Source organism: Hyla sarda, chromosome 5, assembly GCF_029499605.1.
Source record: "Hyla sarda isolate aHylSar1 chromosome 5, aHylSar1.hap1, whole genome shotgun sequence".
Classification (NCBI taxonomy): domain Eukaryota; kingdom Metazoa; phylum Chordata; class Amphibia; order Anura; family Hylidae; genus Hyla; species Hyla sarda.
In genome coordinates this window covers 245,759,327-245,785,864 of record NC_079193.1, presented here as the reverse complement: position 1 = coordinate 245,785,864, position 26,538 = coordinate 245,759,327, and the positions used below count along the sequence as shown (strand labels likewise).

General features: G+C 45.7%; 1 protein-coding gene across 1 annotated transcript in view; it reads left to right on the top strand.

The window, feature by feature from the left end:
- The window catches only part of LOC130273923 (uncharacterized), a 60,344-nt gene that overhangs the window by 18,636 nt on the left and 15,170 nt on the right, over positions 1 to 26,538 (top strand). The window contains exons 2-4 of the mRNA XM_056521446.1: positions 24,334 to 24,478; positions 25,272 to 25,385; positions 25,994 to 26,138. Coding sequence (XP_056377421.1) covers positions 26,049 to 26,138 — 90 coding nt within the window. The 5' untranslated portion in view covers positions 24,334 to 24,478; positions 25,272 to 25,385; positions 25,994 to 26,048. The remainder of the gene's footprint in view (positions 1 to 24,333; positions 24,479 to 25,271; positions 25,386 to 25,993; positions 26,139 to 26,538) is intronic.

Below are 26,538 nucleotides of genomic sequence, written 5' to 3'. Positions count from 1 at the left end.
CATTCAGTTATACATGTTCCATTCATGTTTCTTCTATAGGAAGGTTTTCAGTGGCTGGATGTGGTGACGTGACTCCGCCCATGACAACGCGTGGCTAGTTACCATCCGGCCGTAGAAGCCCTTCTACAGAGAGCACACCCCGCTACTGTTACAGCCCTGCTACTGTTACAGCCCTTCTGTTACTACTGTTACAGCCCTTCTACGGCCGGATGGTAACTAGCCACGTGTTGTCATGGGCGGAGTCACGTCACCACATCCAGCCACTGACAACGTTCCTATAGAAGAAACATGAATGGAACATGTATAACTGAATGGAACGTGTGTAAATATTGTAGAACTGCATCTAGGTCATACATTTGTTACTGTTACAGCCCTTCTGTTACTACTGTTACAGCCCTTCTTCAGAGAGCGCAACCCGCTGCTTGTTTTTTTTACAATACGCGCGCGACGAACCTCGTTCTCATGCACTGCTACCGGTGCATGTGAACAGGGCTTGCTGTGACCTCTGGTTATACACATTGTGTTTTTATAATTTATAAATGTTCTTGTACTTCTTGCTGCTTGTTGTAATAATTCCTAATAATGGACATATGTTTAGATTGTTTTTATGACTTAGTATGTTATTTTGAAATTTGATTGTAACTCCACCTACTGTACCTGGCACCCATATTTAGTGTATTTAAGGAGTTCCTTTTTTAGATGTCATGTATGCCAATCTGAGGAAGGAGGGCTGTCACTCCAAAACACGTCTTTGGTTTTTATTTATATTTAATAAACATAGAGCTATATAGCACTTCAACCACACTCCTGCATCTGGCGTGAAATTTCTGGAACCAAGAACATCGCCCACATAAAGTTTTTTCTCTATATTAAACTTACTTTAGACAGTTTACAGATATGCCACATTTATAAAGCAGCCTAATACGCCGATAAATCTGTAAAGACTGTCCAAGTTTGGACTTTTTTCGAAATTACACAGATTTAGTAAATTTGATCTATAGTATTTTTTAGGATTTATTTTGTGTAGGCGGCATTGTAATGATCATTGTGGCATTTGTTATATGTGGTTATGAAACACGATCTTTTATAACAACTCTTTTCTCAGTGTTGTATAACCTGTGTCTGGCTTTTCTTTACTGCTTGTGTAAGCTGTATCTTGCTTTTTTCTGTGCTTGTGTAAGGCACACGTGAAGTAATGCTGATGGGTGTCCCAGAAATGCCATTGTTTGTTCATAATTTATGTTATCTATTGGATGGTGAAGTTTATACAACTTAACCCCTTAATGATGCCGACTTGTTTGACCTTAATGTCCAAGCCTCATTTTTCATATCTGCCTTGTATCTTTTTAAATTGTTATAACTTTGGAATGCTTTTTTTTTTTACTAATAGCTTTTTCATGACATATTGTACGTTATAGTAATGCTTTTTTTTTTATTTATTTTTTTTACTCCAAATATATTGTAAATTTATTTTTACAAATTCTGGCATTTTTTAAAAATTATTATTATTTATGGCCTTCACTGTGCTGAAAAAAATGCCATTTTTATATTGTTTATATTTTGTGGATTCATAAAATTATGGCAATACCCTATTTATGTAGTTTTTAATTAATTTTTTTTCCTTTTTACTACAAAATCCTTATTTTTTTTCTTTTTTGTGTTGCCATTACAACTTTTTTCTTTTTTTATCTGGCTGCATTTTTTTTGGAAGGACAATCTTCATCCTTTAAAGAAGTACTCCAGGATAAGAAAACTTATCCCCTATCCTAAGAATAGGGGATAAGTTTCAGATCGTAGGGGGTCCGACCGCTGGGGCCCCCCCCCTCGCAATCTCCCGTACTGGGCCCCGACAGTCAGCGGCCAAGGGGCTGTGTCTGACCACCGCATGACGCGGCAGCCGACACGCACCCTCAATACATCTCTATGGGAGAGCCGAAGCGCTGCAATCAGCAGCCTCCGCCTCTGCCATAGAAATGTATTGAGGGGGCGTGTCGGACACCGCATCATGAGCCGAGAGCCCCGTACAGGAGATCACGGGGGGCCCCAGCGGTCGGACCCCCTGCGATCTTAAACTTATCCCCTATCCTTAGGATAGGGGATAAGTTTTCTCATCCTGGAGTACTCCTTTAAGTGGCACTACTTCTGTGATACATGCTACCTTTTGATCATTTCCATTCCACTTTTCTGACCAAAATGAGCAATTCTTGCACATTTTTGTTGTTTTTTTTACGGTGTACAAGTAAAATTCTTATGCTTCTATTTGAGGTCAGCGTGTGAGGCCACTGTTACGCCGAGCGCTCCGGGTCCCTGCTCCTCCCCGGAGCGCTCGCGGCGTCTCTCTCTCTGCAGCGCCCCGGTCAGACCTGCTGACCGGGAACGCTGCACTGACATTGCCGGCGGGGATGCGATTCGCATAGCGGGACGCGCCCGCTCGCGAATCGCATCCCAAGTCACTTACCCGTCCCGGTCCCCGGCTGTCATGTTCTGGCGCACGCGGCTCCGCTCTCTAGGGCGCGCGCGCGCGCCAGCTCTCTGAGATTTAAAGGGCCAGTGCACCAATGATTGGTGCCTGGCCCAATCAGCCTAATTAGCTTCCACCTGCTCCCTGGCTATATTACCTCACTTCCCCTGCACTTCCTTGACGGATCTTGTTGCCTTGTGCCAGTGAAAGCGTTTAGTGTTGTCCAAAGCCTGTGTTCCAGACCTTCTGCTATTCCTATTTGACTACGAACCTTGCCGCCTGCCCCGACCTTCTGCTACGTCTGACCTTGCCTCTGCCTAGTCCTTCTGTCCCACGCCTTCTCAGCAGTCAGCGAGGTTGAGCCGTTGCCGGTGGATACGACCTGCTTGCTACCGCCGCAGCAAGACCATCCCGCTTTGCGGTGGGCTCTGGTGAATACCAGTAGCAACTTAGAACCGGTCCACCGACACGGTTCACGCCAATCCCTCGCTGACACAGAGGATCCACATCCAGCCTGCCGAATCGTAACAGTAGATCCGGCCATGGATCCCGCTGAGGTGACGCTGCCAAGTCTCGATGACCTATCCACGGTGGTCGCTCAGCAATCGCAGCAAATCGCCCAACAAGGACAGCAGCTGTCGCAGTTGACCGCCACGTTACAGCAACTTCTGCCACTGCTGCAGCAGCAACCATCTCCTCCGCCAACTCCTGCACCTCCTCCGCAGCGAGTGGCCGGTCCTAGCCTTCGCTTGTCCCTGCCGGACAAATTTGATGGGGACTCTAGACTCTGCCGTGGCTTTCTGTCTCAATGTTCCCTACATATGGAGATGTTGTCGGACCAATTTCCTACAGAACGATCTAAGGTGGCGTTCGTAGGTGTTACGCCGAGCGCTCCGGGTCCCCGCTCCTCCCCGGAGCGCTCGCTTCACTCCCTCCGCTGCAGCGCTCCGGTCACGTCCTCTGACCCGGGGCGCTGCGATCCTGCTGCCAGCCGGGATGCGATTCGCGATGCGGGTAGCGCCCGCTCGCGATGCGCACCCCGGCTCCCCTACCTGACTCGCTCCCCGTCTGTTCTGTCCCGGCGCGCGCGGCCCCGCTCCCTAGGGCGCGCGCGCGCCGGGTCTCTGCGATTTAAAGGGCCACTGCGCCGCTGATTGGCGCAGTGGTTCCAATTAGGGTTTTCACCTGTGCACTTCCCTATATTACCTCACTTCCCTTGCACTCCCTTGCCGGATCTTGTTGCCTTAGTGCCAGTGAAAGCGTTCCTTGTGTGTTCCTTGCCTGTGTTTCCAGACCTTCTGCCGTTGCCCCTGACTACGATCCTTGCTGCCTGCCCCGACCTTCTGCTACGTCCGACCTTGCTTCTGCCTACTCCCTTGTACCGCGCCTATCTTCAGCAGCCAGAGAGGTGAGCCGTTGCTAGTGGATACGACCTGGTCACTACCGCCGCAGCAAGACCATCCCGCTTTGCGGCGGGCTCTGGTGAAAACCAGTAGTGGCTTAGAACCGGTCCACTAGCACGGTCCACGCCAATCCCTCTCTGGCACAGAGGGTCCACTACCTGCCTGCCGGCATCGTGACAGTAGATCCGGCCATGGATCCCGCTGAAGTTCCTCTGCCAGTTGTCGCTGACCTCACCACGGTGGTCGCCCAGCAGTCACAACAGATAGCGCAACAAGGCCAACAGCTGTCTCAACTGACCGTTATGCTACAACAGTTGCTACCACAGCTTCAGCAGTCATCTCCTCCGCCAGCTCCTGCACCTCCTCCGCAGCGAGTGGCCGCTCCTGGGATACGCTTATCCTTGCCAGATAAATTTGATGGGGACTCTAAGTTTTGCCGTGGCTTTCTCTCCCAATGTTCCCTGCATCTGGAGATGATGTCGGACCTGTTTCCCACTGAAAGGTCTAAGGTGGCTTTCGTAGTCAGTCTTCTGTCCGGAAAAGCCCTGTCATGGGCCACACCGCTCTGGGACCGCAATGACCCCGTCACTGCCTCTGTACACTCCTTCTTCTCGGAAATCCGAAGTGTCTTTGAGGAACCTGCCCGAGCCTCTTCTGCTGAGACTGCCCTGTTGAACCTGGTCCAGGGTAATTCTTCCGTTGGCGAGTACGCCGTACAATTCCGTACACTTGCTTCAGAATTGTCCTGGAATAATGAGGCCCTCTGCGCGACCTTCAAAAAAGGCCTATCCAGCAACATTAAAGATGTTCTGGCCGCACGAGAAATTCCTGCTAATCTACATGAACTTATTCACCTAGCCACTCGCATTGACATGCGTTTTTCTGAAAGGCGTCAGGAACTCCGCCAAGATATGGACTCTGTTCGCACGAGGCGTTTCGTCTCCTCGGCTCCTCTCTCCTCTGGTCCCCTGCAATCTGTTCCTGTGCCCCCCGCCGTGGAGGCTATGCAGGTCGACCGGTCTCGCCTGACACCTCAAGAGAGGACACGACGCCGTATGGAGAACCTCTGCCTGTACTGTGCTAGTACCGAACACTTCCTGAGGGATTGTCCTATCCGTCCTCCCCGCCTGGAAAGACGTACGCTGACTCCGCACAAAGATGTGACAGTCCTTGATGTCTACTCTGCTTCTCCACGTCTTACTGTGCCTGTGCGGTTGTCTGCCTCTGCCTTCTCCTTCTCTACAGTGGCTTTTTTGGACTCTGGATCTGCAGGAAATTTTATTTTGGCCTCTCTCGTCAACAGGTTCAACATCCCAGTGACCGGTCTCGCCAGACCCCTCTACATCAATTGTGTAAATAATGAAAGATTGGACTGTACCATACGTTTCCGCACGGAGCCCCTTCTTATGAGCATCGGATCTCATCATGAGAGGATTGAACTTTTGGTCCTCCCCAATTGCACCTCGGAGATTCTCCTTGGACTTCCCTGGCTTCAACTTCATTCCCCAACCCTGGATTGGTCCACTGGGGAGATCAAGAGTTGGGGGTCCTCTTGTTCCAAGAACTGTCTAAAACCGGTTCCCAGTAACCCTTGCCGTAACTCTGTGGTTCCTCCAGTAACCGGTCTCCCCAAGGCCTATATGGACTTCGCGGATGTTTTCTGCAAAAAACAAGCTGAGACTCTACCTCCTCACAGGCCTTATGATTGCCCTATCGACCTCCTCCCGGGTACTACTCCACCCCGGGGCAGAATTTATCCTCTCTCTGCCCCAGAGACTCTTGCCATGTCCGAATACGTCCAGGAGAATCTAAAAAAGGGCTTTATCCGTAAATCCTCCTCTCCTGCCGGAGCCGGATTTTTCTTTGTGTCCAAAAAAGATGGCTCCCTACGTCCTTGCATTGACTACCGCGGTCTTAATAAAATCACGGTTAAGAACCGCTACCCCTTACCCCTCATCTCTGAACTCTTTGATCGCCTCCAAGGTGCCCACATCTTCACTAAATTGGACTTAAGAGGCGCCTATAACCTCATCCGCATCAGAGAGGGGGACGAGTGGAAAACGGCATTTAACACCAGAGATGGACACTTTGAGTATCTGGTCATGCCCTTTGGACTGTGTAATGCCCCTGCCGTCTTCCAAGACTTTGTCAATGAAATTTTTCGTGATCTATTATACTCCTGTGTTGTGGTATATCTGGACGATATCCTAATTTTTTCTGCCAATCTAGAAGAACACCGCCAGCATGTCCGTATGGTTCTTCAGAGACTTCGTGACAACCAACTCTATGCCAAAATTGAGAAATGTCTGTTTGAATGCCAATCTCTTCCTTTTCTAGGATATTTGGTCTCTGGCCAGGGACTACAGATGGATCCAGACAAACTCTCTGCCGTCTTAAATTGGCCACGCCCCTCCGGACTCCGTGCTATCCAACGCTTTTTGGGGTTCGCCAATTATTACAGGCAATTTATTCCACATTTTTCTACCATTGTGGCTCCTATCGTGGCTTTAACCAAGAAAAATGCTGATCCCAAGTCCTGGCCTCCTCAAGCAGAAGACTCCTTTAAACGACTCAAGTCTGCCTTTTCTTCGGCTCCCGTGCTCTCCAGACCTGACCCTTCCAAACCCTTCCTATTGGAGGTTGATGCCTCCTCAGTGGGAGCTGGAGCTGTTCTTCTACAAAAAAATCCTTCCGGGCATGCTGTCACTTGTGGTTTTTTCTCTAGGACCTTCTCTCCAGCGGAGAGGAACTACTCCATCGGGGATCGAGAGCTTCTAGCCATTAAATTAGCACTTGAGGAATGGAGGCATCTGCTGGAGGGATCAAGATTTCCTGTTATTATCTACACCGACCACAAGAACCTCTCCTACCTCCAGTCGGCCCAACGGCTGAATCCTCGCCAGGCCCGGTGGTCTCTGTTCTTTGCCCGATTTAATTTTGAGATTCACTTTCGTCCTGCCGATAAGAACATTAGGGCCGATGCTCTCTCTCGTTCCTCGGATGCCTCAGAAGTTGATCTCCCTCCGCAACACATCATTCCACCTGACTGCCTGATCTCCACTTCTCCTGCCTCCATCAGGCAGACTCCTCCAGGAAAGACCTTTGTTTCTCCTCGCCAACGCCTCGGAATCCTCAAATGGGGTCACTCCTCCCATCTCGCAGGTCATGCGGGCATCAAGAAATCTGTGCAACTCATCTCCCGCTTCTATTGGTGGCCGACTCTGGAGACGGATGTTGGGGACTTTGTGCGAGCCTGCACTATCTGTGCCCGGGATAAGACTCCTCGCCAGAAGCCCGCTGGTTTTCTTCATCCTCTGCCTGTCCCCGAACAGCCTTGGTCTCTGATTGGTATGGATTTTATTACTGATTTACCCCCTTCCCGTGGCAACACCGTTATTTGGGTGGTCGTTGATCGATTCTCCAAAATGGCACATTTCATCCCTCTTCCTGGTCTTCCTTCTGCGCCTCAGTTGGCTAAACAATTTTTTGTACACATTTTTCGTCTTCACGGGTTGCCTACGCAGATTGTCTCGGATAGAGGGGTCCAATTCGTGTCTAAATTCTGGAGGGCTCTCTGTAAACAACTCAAGATTAAATTAAATTTTTCCTCTGCATATCATCCCCAGTCCAATGGACAAGTAGAAAGAATTAACCAGATCCTGGGTGATTATTTGCGACATTTTGTTTCCTCCCGCCAGGATGACTGGGCAGATCTCCTTCCATGGGCCGAATTTTCGTATAACTTCAGGGTCTCTGAATCTTCCTCCAAATCCCCATTTTTCGTGGTGTACGGCCGTCACCCTCTTCCCCCCCTCCCTACCCCCTTGCCCTCTGGTCTGCCCGCTGTGGATGAAATTTCTCGTGACCTTTCCATTATATGGAGAGAGACCCAAAATTCTCTTTTACAGGCTTCTTCACGCATGAAGAGGTTCGCGGATAAGAAAAGAAGAGCTCCCCCCGTTTTTTCCCCTGGAGACAAGGTATGGCTCTCCGCTAAATATGTCCGCTTCCGTGTCCCTAGCTACAAGTTGGGACCACGCTATCTTGGTCCTTTCAAAATTTTGTGTCAAATTAATCCTGTCTCTTATAAACTTCTTCTTCCTCCTTCTCTTCGTATCCCTAATGCCTTTCACGTCTCTCTTCTCAAACCACTCATCCTCAACCGTTTTTCTCCCAAATCTGTTCCTCCCACTCCTGTTTCCGGCTCCTCGGACGTCTTCTCGGTCAAGGAAATTTTGGCTGCCAAAAAGGTCAGAGGGAAAAATTTTTTTTTAGTTGACTGGGAGGGTTGTGGTCCTGAAGAGAGATCCTGGGAACCTGAGGACAACATCCTTGACAAAAGTCTGCTCCTCAGGTTCTCAGGCTCCAAGAAGAGGGGGAGACCCAAGGGGGGGGGTACTGTTACGCCGAGCGCTCCGGGTCCCCGCTCCTCCCCGGAGCGCTCGCTTCACTCCCTCCGCTGCAGCGCTCCGGTCACGTCCTCTGACCCGGGGCGCTGCGATCCTGCTGCCAGCCGGGATGCGATTCGCGATGCGGGTAGCGCCCGCTCGCGATGCGCACCCCGGCTCCCCTACCTGACTCGCTCCCCGTCTGTTCTGTCCCGGCGCGCGCGGCCCCGCTCCCTAGGGCGCGCGCGCGCCGGGTCTCTGCGATTTAAAGGGCCACTGCGCCGCTGATTGGCGCAGTGGTTCCAATTAGGGTTTTCACCTGTGCACTTCCCTATATTACCTCACTTCCCTTGCACTCCCTTGCCGGATCTTGTTGCCTTAGTGCCAGTGAAAGCGTTCCTTGTGTGTTCCTTGCCTGTGTTTCCAGACCTTCTGCCGTTGCCCCTGACTACGATCCTTGCTGCCTGCCCCGACCTTCTGCTACGTCCGACCTTGCTTCTGCCTACTCCCTTGTACCGCGCCTATCTTCAGCAGCCAGAGAGGTGAGCCGTTGCTAGTGGATACGACCTGGTCACTACCGCCGCAGCAAGACCATCCCGCTTTGCGGCGGGCTCTGGTGAAAACCAGTAGTGGCTTAGAACCGGTCCACTAGCACGGTCCACGCCAATCCCTCTCTGGCACAGAGGGTCCACTACCTGCCTGCCGGCATCGTGACAGTAGGGAGTCTTCTGTCTGGAAAGGCCTTGTCTTGGGCCACACCGCTCTGGGACCGCAATGATCCTGCCACAGCTACAGTCCAGTCCTTCTTCGCTGAAGTCCGTAGTGTCTTCGAGGAACCAGCCCGAGCTTCTTCTGCCGAGACTGCCCTGCTGAACCTGGTCCAGGGTAATTCTTCAGTAGGCGAGTACGCCATCCGACTTCGTACTCTCGCTTCCGAATTATCTTGGAATAACGAGGCTCTCTGCGCGACCTTTAAAAAAGGCCTATCCAGTAACATCAAGGATGTGCTGGCCGCATGAGAGATTCCTGCCAACCTGCAAGAACTTATCCATTTGGCCACCCGCATTGGCATGCGGTTTTCTGAAAGACACCAGGAGCTCCGCCAGGAAAAAGACCTTGATCTCTGGGCACCTCTCCCACAGTATCCTTTGCAATCTACCCCTGTGCCTCCCGCCGAGGAGGCTATGCAAGTGGATCGGTCTCGCCTGACCCATGAAGAGAGGACTCGCCGTAGGGAAAAAAAATCTTTGTCTGTACTGCACTAGTACCGAACATTTCTTGGTGGATTGCCCTATTCGTCCTCCACGTCTAGGAAACGCACGCACCCAGCTCACGTGGGTGTGGCGTCCCTTGGTACGAAGTCTGCTTCTCCACGTCTCACTGTGCCCGTGTGGATTTCTCCTTCTGCCAACTCCTCCCTCTCAGCCGTGGCCTGCTTGGACTCTGGTGCTTCTGGAAATTTTATTCTGGACTCTTTGGTGAATAAGTTCTGCATCCCGCTGACCCATCTCGTCAAGCCGCTCTACATTTCTTCGGCCAACGGAGTGAAGTTGAACTGTACTGTGCGTTACCGCACAGAACCCCTCTTAATGTGCATTGGACCCCATCACGAAAAGATTGAATTTTTCGTCCTTCCCAACTGCACCTCTGAAGTCCTCCTTGGTCTGCCATGGCTCCAGCATCATTCTCCCACCCTTGACTGGACCACCGGGGAGATCAAGAATTGGGGTTCTGCTTGCCGTAAGAAATTCCTCACATCTGCTCCCAGTCCCGTCTGTCGGGCCTCAGTGTCTCCTCCTGTGCCTTGTCTCCCCAAGGCCTATCTGGACTGTGCCGTGCCTCCTCATAGCCCCCGTCCTGGTGACACTCTGCCCCGTGACAAGCTTCACCCTCTGCCTCCCCTCCCCATTCCCACTTCTTCTGAACTACCTGCCGCTGGTAGAAGCTACCTAGGACTTCTTTTATCAGAAGGAGACTCAAGAGGCGTCCCCTATGTTCTCGTCTCTTTTGAAGGGACAAGGAGACAAAAAGAGGGGGAGACCTAAGGGGGGGTACTGTTACGCCGAGCGCTCCGGGTCCCTGCTCCTCCCCGGAGCGCTCGCGGCGTCTCTCTCTGCAGCGCCCCGGTCAGACCCGCTGACGGGGAGCGCTGCACTGACATTGCCGGCGGGGATGCGATTCGCATAGCGGGACGCGCCCGCTCGCGAATCGCATCCCAAGTCACTTACCCGTCCCGGTCCCCGGCTGACATGTTCTGGCGCACGCGGCTACGATCTCTAGGGCGCGCGCGCGCCAGCTCTCTGAGATTTAAAGGGCCAGTGCACCAATTATTGGTGCCTGGCCCAATCAGCCTAATTAGCTTCCACCTGCTCCCTGGCTATATTACCTCACTTCCCCTGCACTTCCTTGACGGATCTTGTTGCCTTGTGCCAGTGAAAGCATTTAGTGTTGTCCAAAGCCTGTGTTCCAGACCTTCTGCTATTCCTATTTGACTACGAACCTTGCCGCCTGCCCCGACCTTCTGCTACGTCTGACCTTGCCTCTGCCTAGTCCTTCTGTCCCACGCCTTCTCAGCAGTCAGCGAGGTTGAGCCGTTGCCGGTGGATACGACCTGGTTGCTACCGCCGCAGCAAGACCATCCCGCTTTGCGGCGGGCTCTGGTGAATACCAGTAGCAACTTAGAACCGGTCCACCGACACGGTCCACGCCAATCCCTCGCTGACACAGAGGACAATAGGTTTTATTTGGACAATAAATATGGCCCTTTGGCTCAGTATAATGCTTTAGACTACAGCTGTGTCTTGATAGGTATATTCAATCTTGCAGTGCTACAAAAAGTTGCAATGTAGCCCTATCCAAAAGTCTAAACTGGAGGGCAGTGCAGCTGTTTTTATTTGTTGTTGTTTTTATTTTTCTACCTTTAAAAAGCTAAGTTTTTGCATTCTTAACTGGTGCCAGAAAGTTTAAGTTTAAAGCCAGATTTTTAAATTACTTCTATTTAAAAATCTTAAAGGGGTACTCCGGCCCTAAGACCCCATACCCCTGCAATCTCTCATGAAGCACCCACCTGTCTCAGCTGCATGCAGTGCTGGAGGCTCCATGTCTGAAGCCTCACGACCACGGGGTAGGAGTATCGTGACATCACCACTCCACCCCCTTGTGACATCAAACCCCACCCCATAAATGCAAGTCTATGGGAGGGGGCATGATGGCTGTAACGCCCCCTCCTATAGGCCTGCATTGAAGGGGCGGAGGGACCCCCGCGATCAGACATCTAATCCTCTATCCTTTGTAAATATGTTACCCTTATATAGTGGTAATTTTGGTTGGTTACTACTAGTCTTTTATAGTGGCTGACTATAGTACATAGGGCTATAGTACATAGCTTGTGAATGTGTGCTTCTCTTTTTTTAAAGTAAATACTGCAGACAGTCCCATCCTGTTTTGCCATCCTCTAGCTTCATCAGGGACCCTGATACTTTTAAACAGGAGAAGTACCCTGTACATTTATTAAAGGAGTTGGGATTTTGCTTTTTTAATTGATCTTGCACTGTAGTTTCTTCCCCTCTCCCACACCAGTTACTATGTGGAAGCACTTCAATGCAATGAAGAATAGGCATGTAACAGCAAGGAAGCCTATTAAATGAGGTGTCATCCTCACTGTAGATTGTGAAGAAAGCTGCCTTTGAAAAGAACGAGCCAACAAAAGTGTGGCTGTCTATCTGTGGCAGCACTGGTTAGGGGTCTTGGGGTAGAGGATTATTGGTTATAACTGCCAAAAGATATCATTGGCAACAAAATGACCATAAACTGTACTGCAGGAACATTTTTACACCCAAGGGATATAGTAAGACTGGATGACCTGAAAGAAAGTTCTGCTTTTGAGCTAATTGCAGATAAACCAAAGAGGGTACTGTCTAAGCATATTCTTAAAACATAAAAATATATAGTGTATCAGACAGCGCTATATGGGACTTAAAGTGCGATTATTTGGAATTTAAATACCTACGTACCTGTAGTGTGTACTGAATGATGTGCCCCAGTAAAGAGGATGAAAAGTGGTAGATGATAATATATATACTATGGATGTAAGCACAGTAAAAAACAAGAAATTTTAAATTAGGTCACTTCACCGATATAACTGTACTAATATATTGAGCATAAGCAATCAAACTAAAATGTGTATATCCGTACCTGTAGTGCTTTGGTGGTAAGTAAAAAATAATGATGCTGATGTGCAGATTTGGAGTTGACTCCCGTTATAGACCCTATTTTGTACTGAATGAGTGCTAAACCCAGTTACAATGGTATGAGTATTTTGACTTTACGGTGTTACAAATATAGAGCCGTTCAATTTACTTGCTGTTGGTTAGAGATGCCGGTTCCCACAATGCGGTACCTTTGCGGTGTGAAAATCCTTCAGTCCCGCTGGATGCGAGGGTACTATTAAAACAAAATCCACAGTATTGGGGAGTCGACGGGAGAACGCCCCGGCCGGTGGCGTCCCAACCGTAACAAACTCGTTGGCGCGATCAGTTTGGTGGAATGGGACGGTAAGCGGTGACGTCACTACTGCTGCTGTGGAGGTCCACAATACTCTCCAACGCGTTTCGGAAACGGGGGCTGTTTCCTTCGTCAGGGATGGTAAGTAAGTGTCCTCCTCTTTCTTATATAGCCTCCGAGTGTAACAAACTCCCCTAGTTTTACTGAAGAATCGTTCTGTTTATATTTTTTGTTGTTGTTTGTTTTTAATTTGTATATTGTGTTCTATGTTTACAAGTATTTTATTAAAAAAAACAAAGATTTCGAACTCAGAGTTCAAACCATGTGGAATCAAAGTATTCATGTTAACATGAATACTATGATTCCACATGGTTTGAACTCTGATTTTCACACCGCAAAGGTACCACATCGTGGGAACCGGCATCTCTAACCAACAGCAAGTAAATTGAACAGCTCTATATTTGTAACACCGTAAAGACAAAATACTCATACCATACTCATTCAGTACGAAATAGGGTCTATAACGGGAGTCAACTCCAAATCTGCACATCAGCATTATTATTTTTTACTTACCACTATAGCACTACAGGTACGGATATACACATTTTAGTTTGATTACTTATGCTCAATATATTAGTACAGTTATATCGGTGAAGTGACCTAATTTTCAGTTTCTTGTTTTTTACTGTGCTTACATCCATAGTATATATATTATCATCTACCCCTATTCATCCTCTTTACTGGGGCACATCATTCAATATACAGTACAGGTACATAGGTATTTAAATTCCAAATAATCGCACTTTAAGTCCCATATAGCGTTGTCTGATACACTATATATTTTTAAGTTTTGCTTATACATGTGTATGACTTACAGGATATCATACCATCAGACCAGCAGCACAATTGGGCACACATACTAATTCCATCATATAGCGCAACTGTTATCTATTTTTCATATTCTTAAAACAGCTATGCATAGTGAAAAAGGATGGTGTGTTAATCTGACCGACTGCATTTTAGAAAATATACGAATGTTTGCTATATTGTTTGGGCTGTATTTTGGGGCAGACAAAAAGTCAATTTATAAAGGCAAAAAATATTTAAACATGGAAAAAGGGGAAATCTTTCACTGGCTTTCACCAGATTTCTGTGAAGGTAGGTGATCAAAAACCCTCAAGTGATTGCAAAAGACCTGTTGCAAGAATTGGTGACAGTGGGAACTGAAGACATACACCTCTACTAATCCAAAAGCACAAGGAAAAAAGGCTCCAAAAGGCTTAAAACAATATATATAGGCCACAAGAGTAATAGTGGAATAAGCATAATATGGAAATATGGTGGCATGCTCCATTGGATACAGTATTACCGATCTATAATATTTCTCTCAATGGCATCTGAAAGACCATGATACAGTCGCACATTGAAGGTGTCTATACACATTATACTAAAGTCTCTCTAAGATATATGATGACCTGCCAACTCTCGAATGACCCTTTTGTTCTGGGAGGGATAAGCCGCAGCAAGACAGCCTACCGCTCCCCTCCCTATAGAGGACATACGAAGGTTTGGCTGTGCCAAATTCTTATGTGAATGCTGTGGCGTAGCATGGGGGGTGCAGGGGGGGGGGGGCGGCCGCACCGGGCGCAACACCTGGGGGGGCGCGCTCGCACTCGCAGCTCTCTGCCCCTGCCTGGCTCACTCACTCTCTCTGCAGTGCTGGCTGTGCGAATCCGATCCGAGCCACCGGGTCGCCACCCACTGTGGAGGGGGTGCCAGGCGTGCGGTGCGGTGGGTGCGAAGAGAGAGCGAGGAACTATCTGGGGGAGGGACAGTGCAGCGGCCGCCCAGCGCAGCACTGAGCGCGGGAGAGAAGCACACCAGACCAGCCCAGGCAGCAGCAAGAAGAAGCTGGCAGCGGCGGCAGGCAGGTGACACAGGCCAGAGAGGAGAGAGGGAGCCAGTGGTGACAGATGCTGCAGGAGGAAAACCTAGGAGGACCTGGAGGAGAAAACCTAGCCTGCTGACTGCTGTGATCGGGTCCGGGACAGCCGATGAAAAAAAAGGTAGGAGTCAGGACTGACTGGAGTAGTACTGGGCTCAGTGGGCTGGCTGTGTAGTGCTAGCAGAGCATCTCCAAAACTGAAGTTTCTTTGGGATGTTCCCGGTCTGCAGGTCAAGACTGGCATGTTGAGCTGACCAGATGGATTGATGTTTGATTGGTTCAACAGTGACGAAACAGATTTCGATCCAAATGTAGCTGCTCCAGCTCAACATCAGTTGATATAAGCCAGTGGGTCTAGCAACCTTTAATTTATTTATCAGTATTTTCATAACAAACAATACATGTGCTTAGGGGGTAAGGGTTTCTTTAACTAATCTAGTGGAAGAGACTTGAGTGCTAAAATCCACGGGTTAGGGGGCCAAAATTACTTGCCTTGCCCCGGGTGCTGACAACCCACGCTACGCCGCTGTGTGAATGGGGAGGATGGGAGAGTTATAGCGTTACTCCACCCCTAGACACCTTATCCCCTTTGAAAAGGATAGGGGATTAGATGTCCGATCTCGGCTGCGAAATCCCAGACATATGGTGCCTGGAGCTAACTTTGCTCCATGCTGGAATACTGGCGATGCGGGGTGGAGGCTCGTGACGTCGCAGCCATGCCCCCTCAATACAAGTCTATGGCAGAGGGCGTGACAGCCGTCAAGCCCTCTCCCATAGACTTGCATTGAGGGGACATGGCCGTGTTGTCACGAGCGGGGTGCGGCCGTGATGTCACGCACCGCTGGCACTGAACCAGACGGTCCAAACGAACGCCTGGTGCAGAACCGAGATCGCGGGGGTCCCCAGTGGTTGGACACCCGCTATCAGACATCTTTTCCAAAGAATGGGAGATAAGATGTATAGGGGCAGAGTACCCCTTTAACTGTCGGCCAACAGTAATTAAAAATGTATCCATTTTTGGTCTCTAGTATGGAGGTGCGAAAGACTGTGTGTGCTGATGTAGAGCCTCCTGCATTTAATTCTAAAGTTTTTTATTCTTTTTTTATGTTGCTTTTTTTTGCTCTACAAATAAGAAAAAATAGATGACTAAAACCAGTGTCTATTTTTAATATGTCAAAAAATTCTCAAGTTGCTGATGAAAACTGATGCAAACTTAAGCACTTGTTTTCGCCCTCTAGAAAAGAATAGGATCTACCATCATACTTCTCCTAAATTCTGGACCTGTACTGTGGTCCCTCAAAAAATCAGCACAAATAAGACTCACATAATGACAGATCAGTTGCATTGAGAATAGTTGAGTAATATTTCAATCATTACCATTCTTCTGCCACAGTCTGTGTAGACAAGGTCGTCAGAGAGACAAATGATTGCTTTGACTGCAGTATTTTTAGAAGTACAATAGCGGCTTCACACACTGTGAATAAACTGAATGAAACGTGGCTTTATTTGAATATCAAGAGTCTTACTTAAAGCTAAATATGCATTTAAGATTGACTATATGCTAAAATGTCTTCATTCCAGTCTATCTCCAGCCTTAATTCAAAATTGGATGTTAAATTATACCGCAAAATTCCTATCGTACATCTTATTTCCATTTTGTCTGACAACAAAAGAACATCTCTTATCCCTTGGAGGACAATTGTTGGATTCTTTAATCAACTGCTCTTTTGGCTTTAGATTAACTTGATTGCTTAGTCTGCTGGATTATCTGATCACTTAACTAGATATATGTGCAGATTAGTGTGCTCTGCAAATACATAACAGTGCGTATACAGCAACCTCTGAGCAGGGGAAAAATCCTCAGAAAAGCAATTCGTTTTGTGATAATGTTTGGCCTACGGACACAGGTTCACAATGTTCTGATGAAGCAGAACAATGTTCTCATTATCAGAAAACATCTGCATTGCAGTCAGAAACTTGCAAAGAATCCCAATTTAACACGAGTATCTGAGTATCAAACTAATTTAAAACAAAAAAACAAATCTGGAAAAAATAAAACCAGAACAAAAAAATGTACAATCATTTTTTTTTTTTTTTTTTATAAAAAAAAAATGGAAGATGTGAGCTGAAGGACACAAGCTTTAAAGAGAATCTGACAGCTTTTTCACCCGCAGCAAGTGCTGTATACTGGGTTATAGTGCAGGTGAAGAGCTGTAAAATGAGGGATTACTCACTGAAATACATTCACCAGGTGATGTGTTCTTCTTGGAAATAGTTTCTTTCCTAATGCACCCCAGCGTGCATTGGAGGCAGGAAGCCAGCTGGCCAAATTCCTCTGTCTCCTTCATAATCCCCCGTCGACCCCGCCCCCTTTATTATTATGCCAATGAAGGCTGCAGGTGAGCGCACTGCTCACTGTGAGCTCACTTGCGGCCTTCATTAGCATAATATTGAAGGGGCAGGGCAGACGGGGGATTATGTAGAAGACAGGGGAATTCGGCCAGCCGTTCCCCGCCTTCGATGCGTGGTGGGGCGCATTAGTAATGAAACTATTTACAGCAGAACGCAGCACCCAGTAAATGTATGTCAGTGAGTAACCCCTCATTTTACAGCTCTTTTCCCGCACTATAACCCAGTATACTGAGTTTGGTGCAGGTGAACTAGCTGTTGAATTCTCTTAAACTGATTGCCCAAATGAACTAGTTGAATACCACATCAAAATGTATTCTGAGTTTTCAGGCCCTTTCACTTTTTTCACGTTTTGTTATGTTGCAGCCTTGTGTTAGAAAAATAAAAATTTTATCTCAAGCCCCTGCCCCCACACCCACAATCTGCACGTACTACTCCATGATGAGAATGGGAAAACATGTTAAAAATGAAAAACTGTACCTTTGACAACACAACAATTACAGCCTCTAATCTTCCTGGGTATGATACCACAAGATTGCACATCTGGTTTGTATGCCATTCTTCTTTGCAGATCCTCTCAAGCTCTGTCAGGCTAGATGGTAACCGCCAGTGAACAGCCATTTTCAGGTCTATCCAGGGATGTTTAACTTGTCTGGGCTCTGACTGGGTAACTCAAGGACATTCATAGTGTTGTCCCTAAGCTGCTCCTGTGCTGTCTCGAATATGTTTTTAGAGTCACTGACTTGTTGGAATGTGAACCTTCAGCCCAGTTTGAGATCCAGAGCATTCTGGATCAGGATTTCATTAAAAAAAAAATCTCTGTACTTTGCTCCATTCAGCTTTTCCTCAACCCTGACCAATCTCAATGTCCCAATCACTGGAAAAGACCCACACAGCGTTATGCTGTCACCACCACGCTTCACTGTAGGGCTAGTGTTGTGCAGGTGATGAGCAGGGTCTGGTTTCCTCCAGACATGAAGTTTAGAATGAATGTCAGAAAGTTCAATTTTGTTTTTTTTTCTCTTTAGACCAAAGAGTCTTATTTCTCACAGGCTGAGAGTCCTTTAAGTGCTTTCTTGCAAACTCCAAGTAGGCTTTTATGTGTCTTTTACTAAGGAGAGGCTTCTTTCTGCCCATATGGCCCAGATTGCTGGTGTGCTGAAGTAATGGTTGCTCTTCTGGAAGTTTCTCCTATCTGCGCAAAGATGTTTGGAGTTCAGCCAGAGAGAAGAGTGGCCATTAGGTTTTAGTCCCCTCTCTTAGCAAGGCCCTTCTACCCCGATTACTTAGCTTGGTGGGGTGACTAGCTTTAGGAAGAGTCCTGGCTGTTTCCAACTTTGTAGTATAGAGGCCACTATGCTCTTGGGAAATTTCAGTAGACATTTGTTTGTACCTTCTCCAGATCTTTGCCTCTATATAATCCTGTCTCTGATGTGTAAAAACATCTCAAAGATGATCGAGAGAAATGGGAGGTCCCCATAGATACATTTAAAAGATCATAGCAAAGGGTATGAATACTTCTGTTCATGCCAAAATAATTTTTTATTTTTAATACATTTGCAAAATTTGTAAAAAAAAATATGCTTTAAAGGGGTACTCTGCCCCTAGACATCTTATCCCCTATCCAAAGGATAGGGGATAAGATGTCAGATCGCCGCAGTCCCGCTGCTGGGGAGCCCTGGGATCCCCGCTGCGGCACCGCGCTCTCATTACAGCACAGAGCGAGTTCGCTCTGCGCGTAATGACGGGCAGTACAGGGGCCGGAGCATCGTTACGTCACGGCTCCGCCCCTCGTGACGTCACGGCCTGCCCCTTTCAATACAAGTCTATGGGAGGGGGCGTGGCGGTCACGCCCCCTCCCATAGACTTGCATTAAGGGGACGGGCCGTGATGTCACGAGAGGCGGAGCCATGACGTCACGCTGCTCCGTCCCCCGTATCGCCCGTCATTACGCACAGAGCGAACTCGCTCTGTGCTGTAATGAGAGCGGGGTGCCGCAGCGGGGATCCCGGGGCTCCCCAGCAGCGGGACCGCGGCGATCTGACATCTTATCCCCCATCCTTTGGATAGGGGATAAGATGTCTAGGGGCGGAGTACCCCTTTAACTTTTGTCATTATGAGGTATCAATTATTTTAGCACAAGCCATATACATATCAAAATGTAAACAAAAGTAGGACATATATTAGTCATATGTGTTGGAAGCATTTCCTGACTATATGTTAAATGTAGACTTAAAATGTGGGGAAAGCTAAACAGTCTGCATCTACCAGCACTGCCACTCACACCCCACCTGTTCAGTTACAGAAGAACCGTAAAAAGCATAAACTATGAACATATTTATTTAAGTGTAAACATGTCAGCTCTTTTATGTATATTATCCCAGCTCAATGATACTTCACATTTCACACATCCTGACAACTTCATCTGTTTGCTTGTATCATTAATGCAACCACCTTGCTGTTATATATTTGCTTGGATCCAACAACTACAAATATTTGGACAGCAGCAATTGTTCAGTGGAACGAAACATATGTAATATTCTGCTTCCCAATATAAAAGGTTGGTGTATAAGCAATAACATCTTCCTTGTAAGACAATTTACATGGCTTTGTAATACTTTTACATGGCTTTACATACTTTTTAACGTAATATGACTGTTAAATGGACCATGTTATACAAGTATTCTAGGAATCATAAGGATCTGTCAGTTTGCATCTTTTATCATGTTTACTTTTAAAAAGTTTAGGGCAGTGGTAGATGTTAAAGCAGATTTCCAACTTTAGACAATGGTGGTGTGTCCTCAGAATATTCCATAAATATTTAATATAGAGGCCCAATATAGAGGCTGAAACCTCTTTGACTGCTACCTTACAACATAATGATTGAAATGACTGCAACCAGATTGAGATTGAAGGAAGATGTGAGATGGCATCATTCCACTAGAATGCTTAGGAGACACAAATAGAACAAAAGTTCACGTGCCTACTAGGGAAATGCTTTCAACCCAGGACTCAACTAGTGAATACACACTTGGGTGAATGCTCCCTGGTAGAATTGTGTATGACAGACTACTTGGAAGCACAGGTTAGAGGGGTTATCCAGGAATAGAAAAACAGAGCTACTCTCTTATAAAAACTATATAGACCCCTCTCCAGAACAAAGAAAAAATCCTGGCCCAACCACTTCATAAATCCAAAAAACAGGTACCTCAATACAAATGTCCACCAATCTCGATGTGTACTCTGTATATGCAGATGGTGCTACTCGTATAGACATAGTCCAATGTGATATTCCATGTGAAGAAAAGTAGTAATAACGGAGCACTCACCCCAAAATTCAATGCAAGCAGGTACTTCTTTATTTCAAGCTTTTCCAGTGGAGGACATCAAAATAGCAGGGAAGGCAGACAAGGTCTTGTGCGGGGGGTTTATTGATCACACGGCATGTACGCCATTGACCGTGCGGTTTAATTTACAATATAGGTTTATAGTTCGGACATTTTCGCACGTGGCGATACCATATGTGTTTATTTTTATTATGTTTACTCTATATATTTTTTATATGTAATTTGGGAAAAGGGGGGTGATTTAAACTTTTAACCCCGTTTTTGCATTTTCGTTTTCTCCTCCTTACCTTTAAAAAATCATAACTCTTTCAATCTTTCACCTAAAAATCTATATGATGGCTTATTTTTTGCGCCACCAATTCTACTTTGTAATGGCGTCAGTCATTTTACCCAAAAATCTACGGCGAAACGGAAAAAAAAATCAATGTGAGACAAAATTGAAAAAAAAACGCCATTTTGTAACTTTTGGGGGCTTCCGTTTCTGCACAGTACATTGTTCGGTAAAAATGACACCTTCTCTTTATTCTGTAGGTCTATACGGTTAAAATGATACCCTACTTATGTAGGTTTGATTTTGTCCTACTTCTGAAAAAAATCAAAACTACATGCAGGAAAATTTATAGTTTAAAATTGTCTGACCCCTATAACTTTTTTATTTTTCCGCGTATGGGGCGGTATGAGAGCTCATTTTTTGCGCCGTGATCTGAAGTTTTTAGTGGTACCATGTTTGCATTGATAGGACTTATTGATTGCTTTTTATTCATTTTTTCATGATATAAAAAGTGACCAAAAATGCACTATTTTGGACTTTGGAATTTTTTTGCGTGCACGCCATTGACCGTGCGGTTTAATTAATGATATATTTTTATAATTTTTTTTTTGTTTTTTTATGGGAAAAGGGGGGTGATTCAAACTTTTAATAGGGGAGGGGTTAAATGATCTTTATTCACTTTTTTTTTGCAGTGTTATAGCTCCCATAGGGACCTATAATATTGCACACACTGATCTTTCACATTAATCACTGGTTTCTCATAAGAAACCAGTGATCGATGATTCTGCCGCTTGGCTGCTCATGCCTGGCTCTCAGGCATTGAGCAGTCATTCGGCAATCGGACAGTGAGGAGGCAGGTAGGGACCCTCCAGCTGCCCTGTAAGCTTTTCGGGATGCCGCATCACCGCGGCTATCCCGAACAGCTCCCTGAGCTAACCGGCATGGTTTCACTTTCATTTTAGATGCTGCATTCAACTTTGAACGCCGCGTCTAAAGGTTTAATAGCGCGCGGCAGCGCGATCAATGCTGCGCGCTATTAGCCACGGGTCCCGGCCGTTGTTAGAGGCCGGGCCCGACCCGCTATGATGATTATAGATCGGGAGCGGACTCAGGGTGTACAGGTACGCCCTGGGTCCTTAACAGGTTAATAAGGAAGGGGTTAATGTGTGTGTTTTTAAACTTTTTTTTTTTAGGGGACTTTTAGGAGGAATCAATTGATTCCTCATACAGATCAATGGGGTTTCATAGAATCTCATTGATCTGTGTGCTCTGTGCTTGATTGATAAAGCGTGCTGGAGCCGGGACAGGACATGAGGTAAGCCCTTAGGCTACCTCAGCAGTGGATCGCCCCCCCCCCCCCGTGCACGATCGCGCTGCGGAGGGGCGATCCACCTCACTGGACCACCAGGGACGGTATACATGCACCTTTAGACACCACTGTCAACTTTGACAGCGACGATCTAAAGGGTTACTAGCCGGCCACGGTGATGTCGCCTAATAACGCCAGCCCCCAGCTACAGGAATCAGCTGGGGGCCGGCCGGTATGACACGGGCATGAGTCGGGAGCCCGCATCATACCCCGCTAACAGCCATTGTCCCAGGAGAGCTATCTCATCCTCAGAACATATAGGTTCAGGTTAAGGCCATGGCATGATGAAGTGTGCATTTCAACCACCTGTAGACACCACATAATAAAATAACAAAAATCATTATATAGAAACACTAGATTTAGTATATAAATACTATATTATGTAATTGGCAGGTATTAGGCTAGTTCTATCTGTAATACGCTTGCAACTATTTTTACTGTTACACAAGTGAAAATCCCAAGCTGCAATAAAATGAAGAATTGTTATTGAGGTTTCATAAGATTCATTACTATGCAGGTACAAAGTCTCATAGATAAGCTTCATATTTATACAACTGACATTTTCAAGCACAGGTATAAAAGACCAGCATAGAGAATCCACCACAAAACAAAGCCTTCGTACTCTACCGAACTTCAACCCTTTGCCTCAAGTTGACCTGGGACAATGAAGGCATATAATATAGCATTGGTGTTCCTCATCTGCCTCTCGGTTATCTCTTACATTTGTACTGTGGCTTTCAATGCTCTCTCAGCCGTGTCTCAAAAAGGTACGCAATAATGTATATACATTTTCCTATCATTCCTATATAATTGGAATTAGAATTTAACATTTAGATTTTTGGAGTTGCTCAGATAACATTTGATCTTTACTGAATTGAATAGAATAATACAAAACATTATAGTAGAAAGCAGGAAAGGGAAGAGCGGACCATTAGGTCATGTGACAAGATAATTTCCGAGAGTAGAAGCCAAAGTAAACAAACTGTTGCAGCAGAGTTATGTCTGTCATTTATAATGCTTTTTATGTAGAATTGTACAATCAAAGAGTATTAGGGCCCGTTCACACTGAGTAATTCAAGAGGAATTTACTCGAGTAATTCCTCTTGAATTCTCCGCTCCAAATTAATTCACATCTCCTCTGCCCATTGACTTTAATGGTTTTACTGTTGTCCTGTTCACACTGTGGAAATTCCGCTCGCGGAATTCAGATGCTGAATTCCTTTCCGCTTGAAGAACATGATCATTCTTCAAGTGGAATTCACGAGCAGAATCCAATAGAAGTCAATGGTAAAAAATTGAACTTCCAAAAATTCAACTCTTTCTATCTTTCGAACAGCAGATAAACAATCTGTTTTACATTGAAAACTAGCCTGCCATGTTATGCCTGAATTCAACCTGTGATAGCAAATGTGATTATTAAGAATACGGAGCAATAAAATACTAGGGGAACTCTGTTGTGCTGCATATTTTAGCAATATTTTGTGATCACTGAAATGATTGTGTTGAAAATGATACGCATTGCTTAGTAGGCAACTATACAGTTTATAAACCTGTGCCAGCAGTGTGATTTGGCAAGATGAAAGATGCATGAATCCAGACTCCTTTATCCTCTCCAGAACCTTCATACTCCTGTCTCTCCCTCCAAAGCCCTCTCCCTCCTTCGATTCTTCAGACCCCCCATCCCCGCCCTCACCAAACATCTGTGTCTCCCTCTAGACCCTTTTGTCCTCTCTATACCCCTCTGCCCTCTCTCCAAACCCCTCGGTCCCTCACTTGAGATATAGAGGGTGTGCTATAAAGAGATAGAACTGCAGGATATCCTCTTCTGTGGTTGTGCATTTGTGTGGGTGTAGTGTATGGCAGACATCACCTTGTTTCTACCCATTAGCTCAGGGGCAACTGTAAATCAGAGATGAAGATCAGATCAAAGCAGATATCTAGTGAATAATGCCAAATATAAGTTATATAATGGTCAGAACTACATAATGGCTCCTAATGTAAACTCACAGAGCAGGACAGTTTTAACAGCTGCCATTGCAACAAGATATTAACTGTTACTTCCCTCACCTGCCAATGGTTTTAGTGTTATAACTTATTATCTGTATACATTTTGGGTGAATATACACATTCTGGAATTACAAAGCCAAATAAATGACTGTTGCATAAAAATGTGTTTGCTTGTCTGTTTTTGTAAAGCAGTTTTGTGCTGGTAATGATCCTAATTCTTTTCTAAATAGGTTTATTTATCACAACTGCCAGCAATATTTCTGCCAAATACCCACTAGATGTCACACCTGCCGGCTGGACATTCTCCATATGGTCCGTAATATATATCTGGAACGGACTGTGGATTGTCTATGTGGTTTCTACTCTGTTCAGAAGGTAATTGCAAATATACTGATCTTTTATATATACATGATATGATGTTTTTGGTGTTTAAACAATATATTTTACTTTCCCGCACGCATACTCTAAATATAACTAACACATTTTCCAAGATCATTTTTAAAATAGTTATTTTAAAATCTTTTTATAATAGGGATCGCTTTTGCCTCAAAGATTAAGGCACTTTAAAGTCTTCCTACAACTTATGACAATTTGTGTCACGTGACCAAGACAGGTTTCCCATGTATGTCTATGGGGTCACCTCGGGCACATCTACATACTCCAGGGAGAAGCAATGCTCAGCCCCTCTCTGTTATTCTTGCAGTCAGTGAGGGTCTGAACACTCAGACCCAGACCGATCAGAACTTTTCACATGTCCCAAGGACAAATGAAAATTTTTATGAAAACTCAGTGACTACTTAAGTTAATGTTAATAGTGTGTGGTTTCTTGTTTCTTTAAAAGCTCTAGTATCACAGACTAGTGTATGTCAAGTAAGATCTCTTCTATTTTATAATCTATCCAATTTCATTTATATCATCCAATGTAATTTATAATGTTATCTGTTATATGTAAAGTTCAAGACCATGGCAGAACCTTATTATATAGACAATCACATTACAGCAGAACCAACTGTTGACAACCTCTTTATAATTCACCAGCCCTTAGGATTCATTGTTCATGTTAATTTGCCATATTTAAGATTTACTTCAGACAAACTTAATAAAATACTATTATAATTTTATCAACTTATACTCCATACCTTACATACAGATCTCTGTTCTGTTTCAGCAATAATGGAAGTCGCATATACCTCAGACCAGAAATTCACCCACCGGAATTTTTTGTTTTGTGGATACTGAACAACATTATTAATATTGGCTGGCTCTTCTTATGGGACAGAGAGTAAGTTTTGCACTAATTTTCTGTATACAGCTACTTGTTGGGACCTTTTCAGCGGAAGCGATTGTGGAGAGGTAGTCATAGTGTTTGGACCCCTGTGCTCAGCTATTATTGCTGCAGGTACTGTAGTGGTTGTCTGTGGTCCGCACGACCTGACAGCCATACTTGACTGTCTGTAACAGAAGTGATGCTGATCATGGCACCATCTTGTATAAAATCAGCATTCCCATACCATGCATTTGTGCAAGGTGTTATTGATAGGAGAGAACCCCCTTTGACCTCTAAAGTGCATATCACAACTTTACTACATGATCTCAATCAGTAACACTTGAACAGAAATAGTGTTGTACAGAATTAGAAAGGGTGGGCTTTTTCAAAGAAACAGTGCCACACTTGGCCATGGGCTGTGTCTGGTGTTACAGCTCAGCCTCAGTTATCGGAGTAGGACTTCTAAACGTATATAATAATATATAGGAACTTGTAGGGTTGAAAGGGATTATCATTTACAATGCTGACATCCATTTGGCTCTTTGGCTGACATCAGGCAAATATAGGTATATGCTAATATGTTTTTGAAAATGACCATTTTTTTTTCATTTGTTTTCTTACAGGCTTCTTATATTCGCTAATGTCTTCCTAGCTTTAATACCATTTACCATCATCCTTATGCTTCGCATATCATACAGAAATTGTTACCGCCATGCAGACTGGATGTCACAAAATCAGCGTTTCGATTTGTGGTGCATCAGAATATTGGTAAGAATATATATCTGCAGTTTCAACTGAAAAGCTAAATGTTACAATATCATTATAATTAAATAACTAATGAAGGAATAGTATGAATACTGTATTAACCCCCCGAATGACCATAGCTGTTTTAGCATTAAAGGAGAACTCTGACAGAAGTTTTTTTTTTTTTCCTAATTATGGTGTTTGTGTGGAATATAAAAAAAATAAGCATTTACTCAACTCCAGCGCTCCCATGGTGCCTCCAGTGTCCTGCTCCAGTCCCCTGCTTCTGTAGTTGACAGTCGCACTGCAGCTTCAGGAAGAGAATCACTGCTATGGGCCAAAGCAGGACACCGGAGGCACCACAGGAGCAATGGCCAAAATCAGAACCCTGCCATCAGAGCTCTAATTTAAATTTGTATATGGA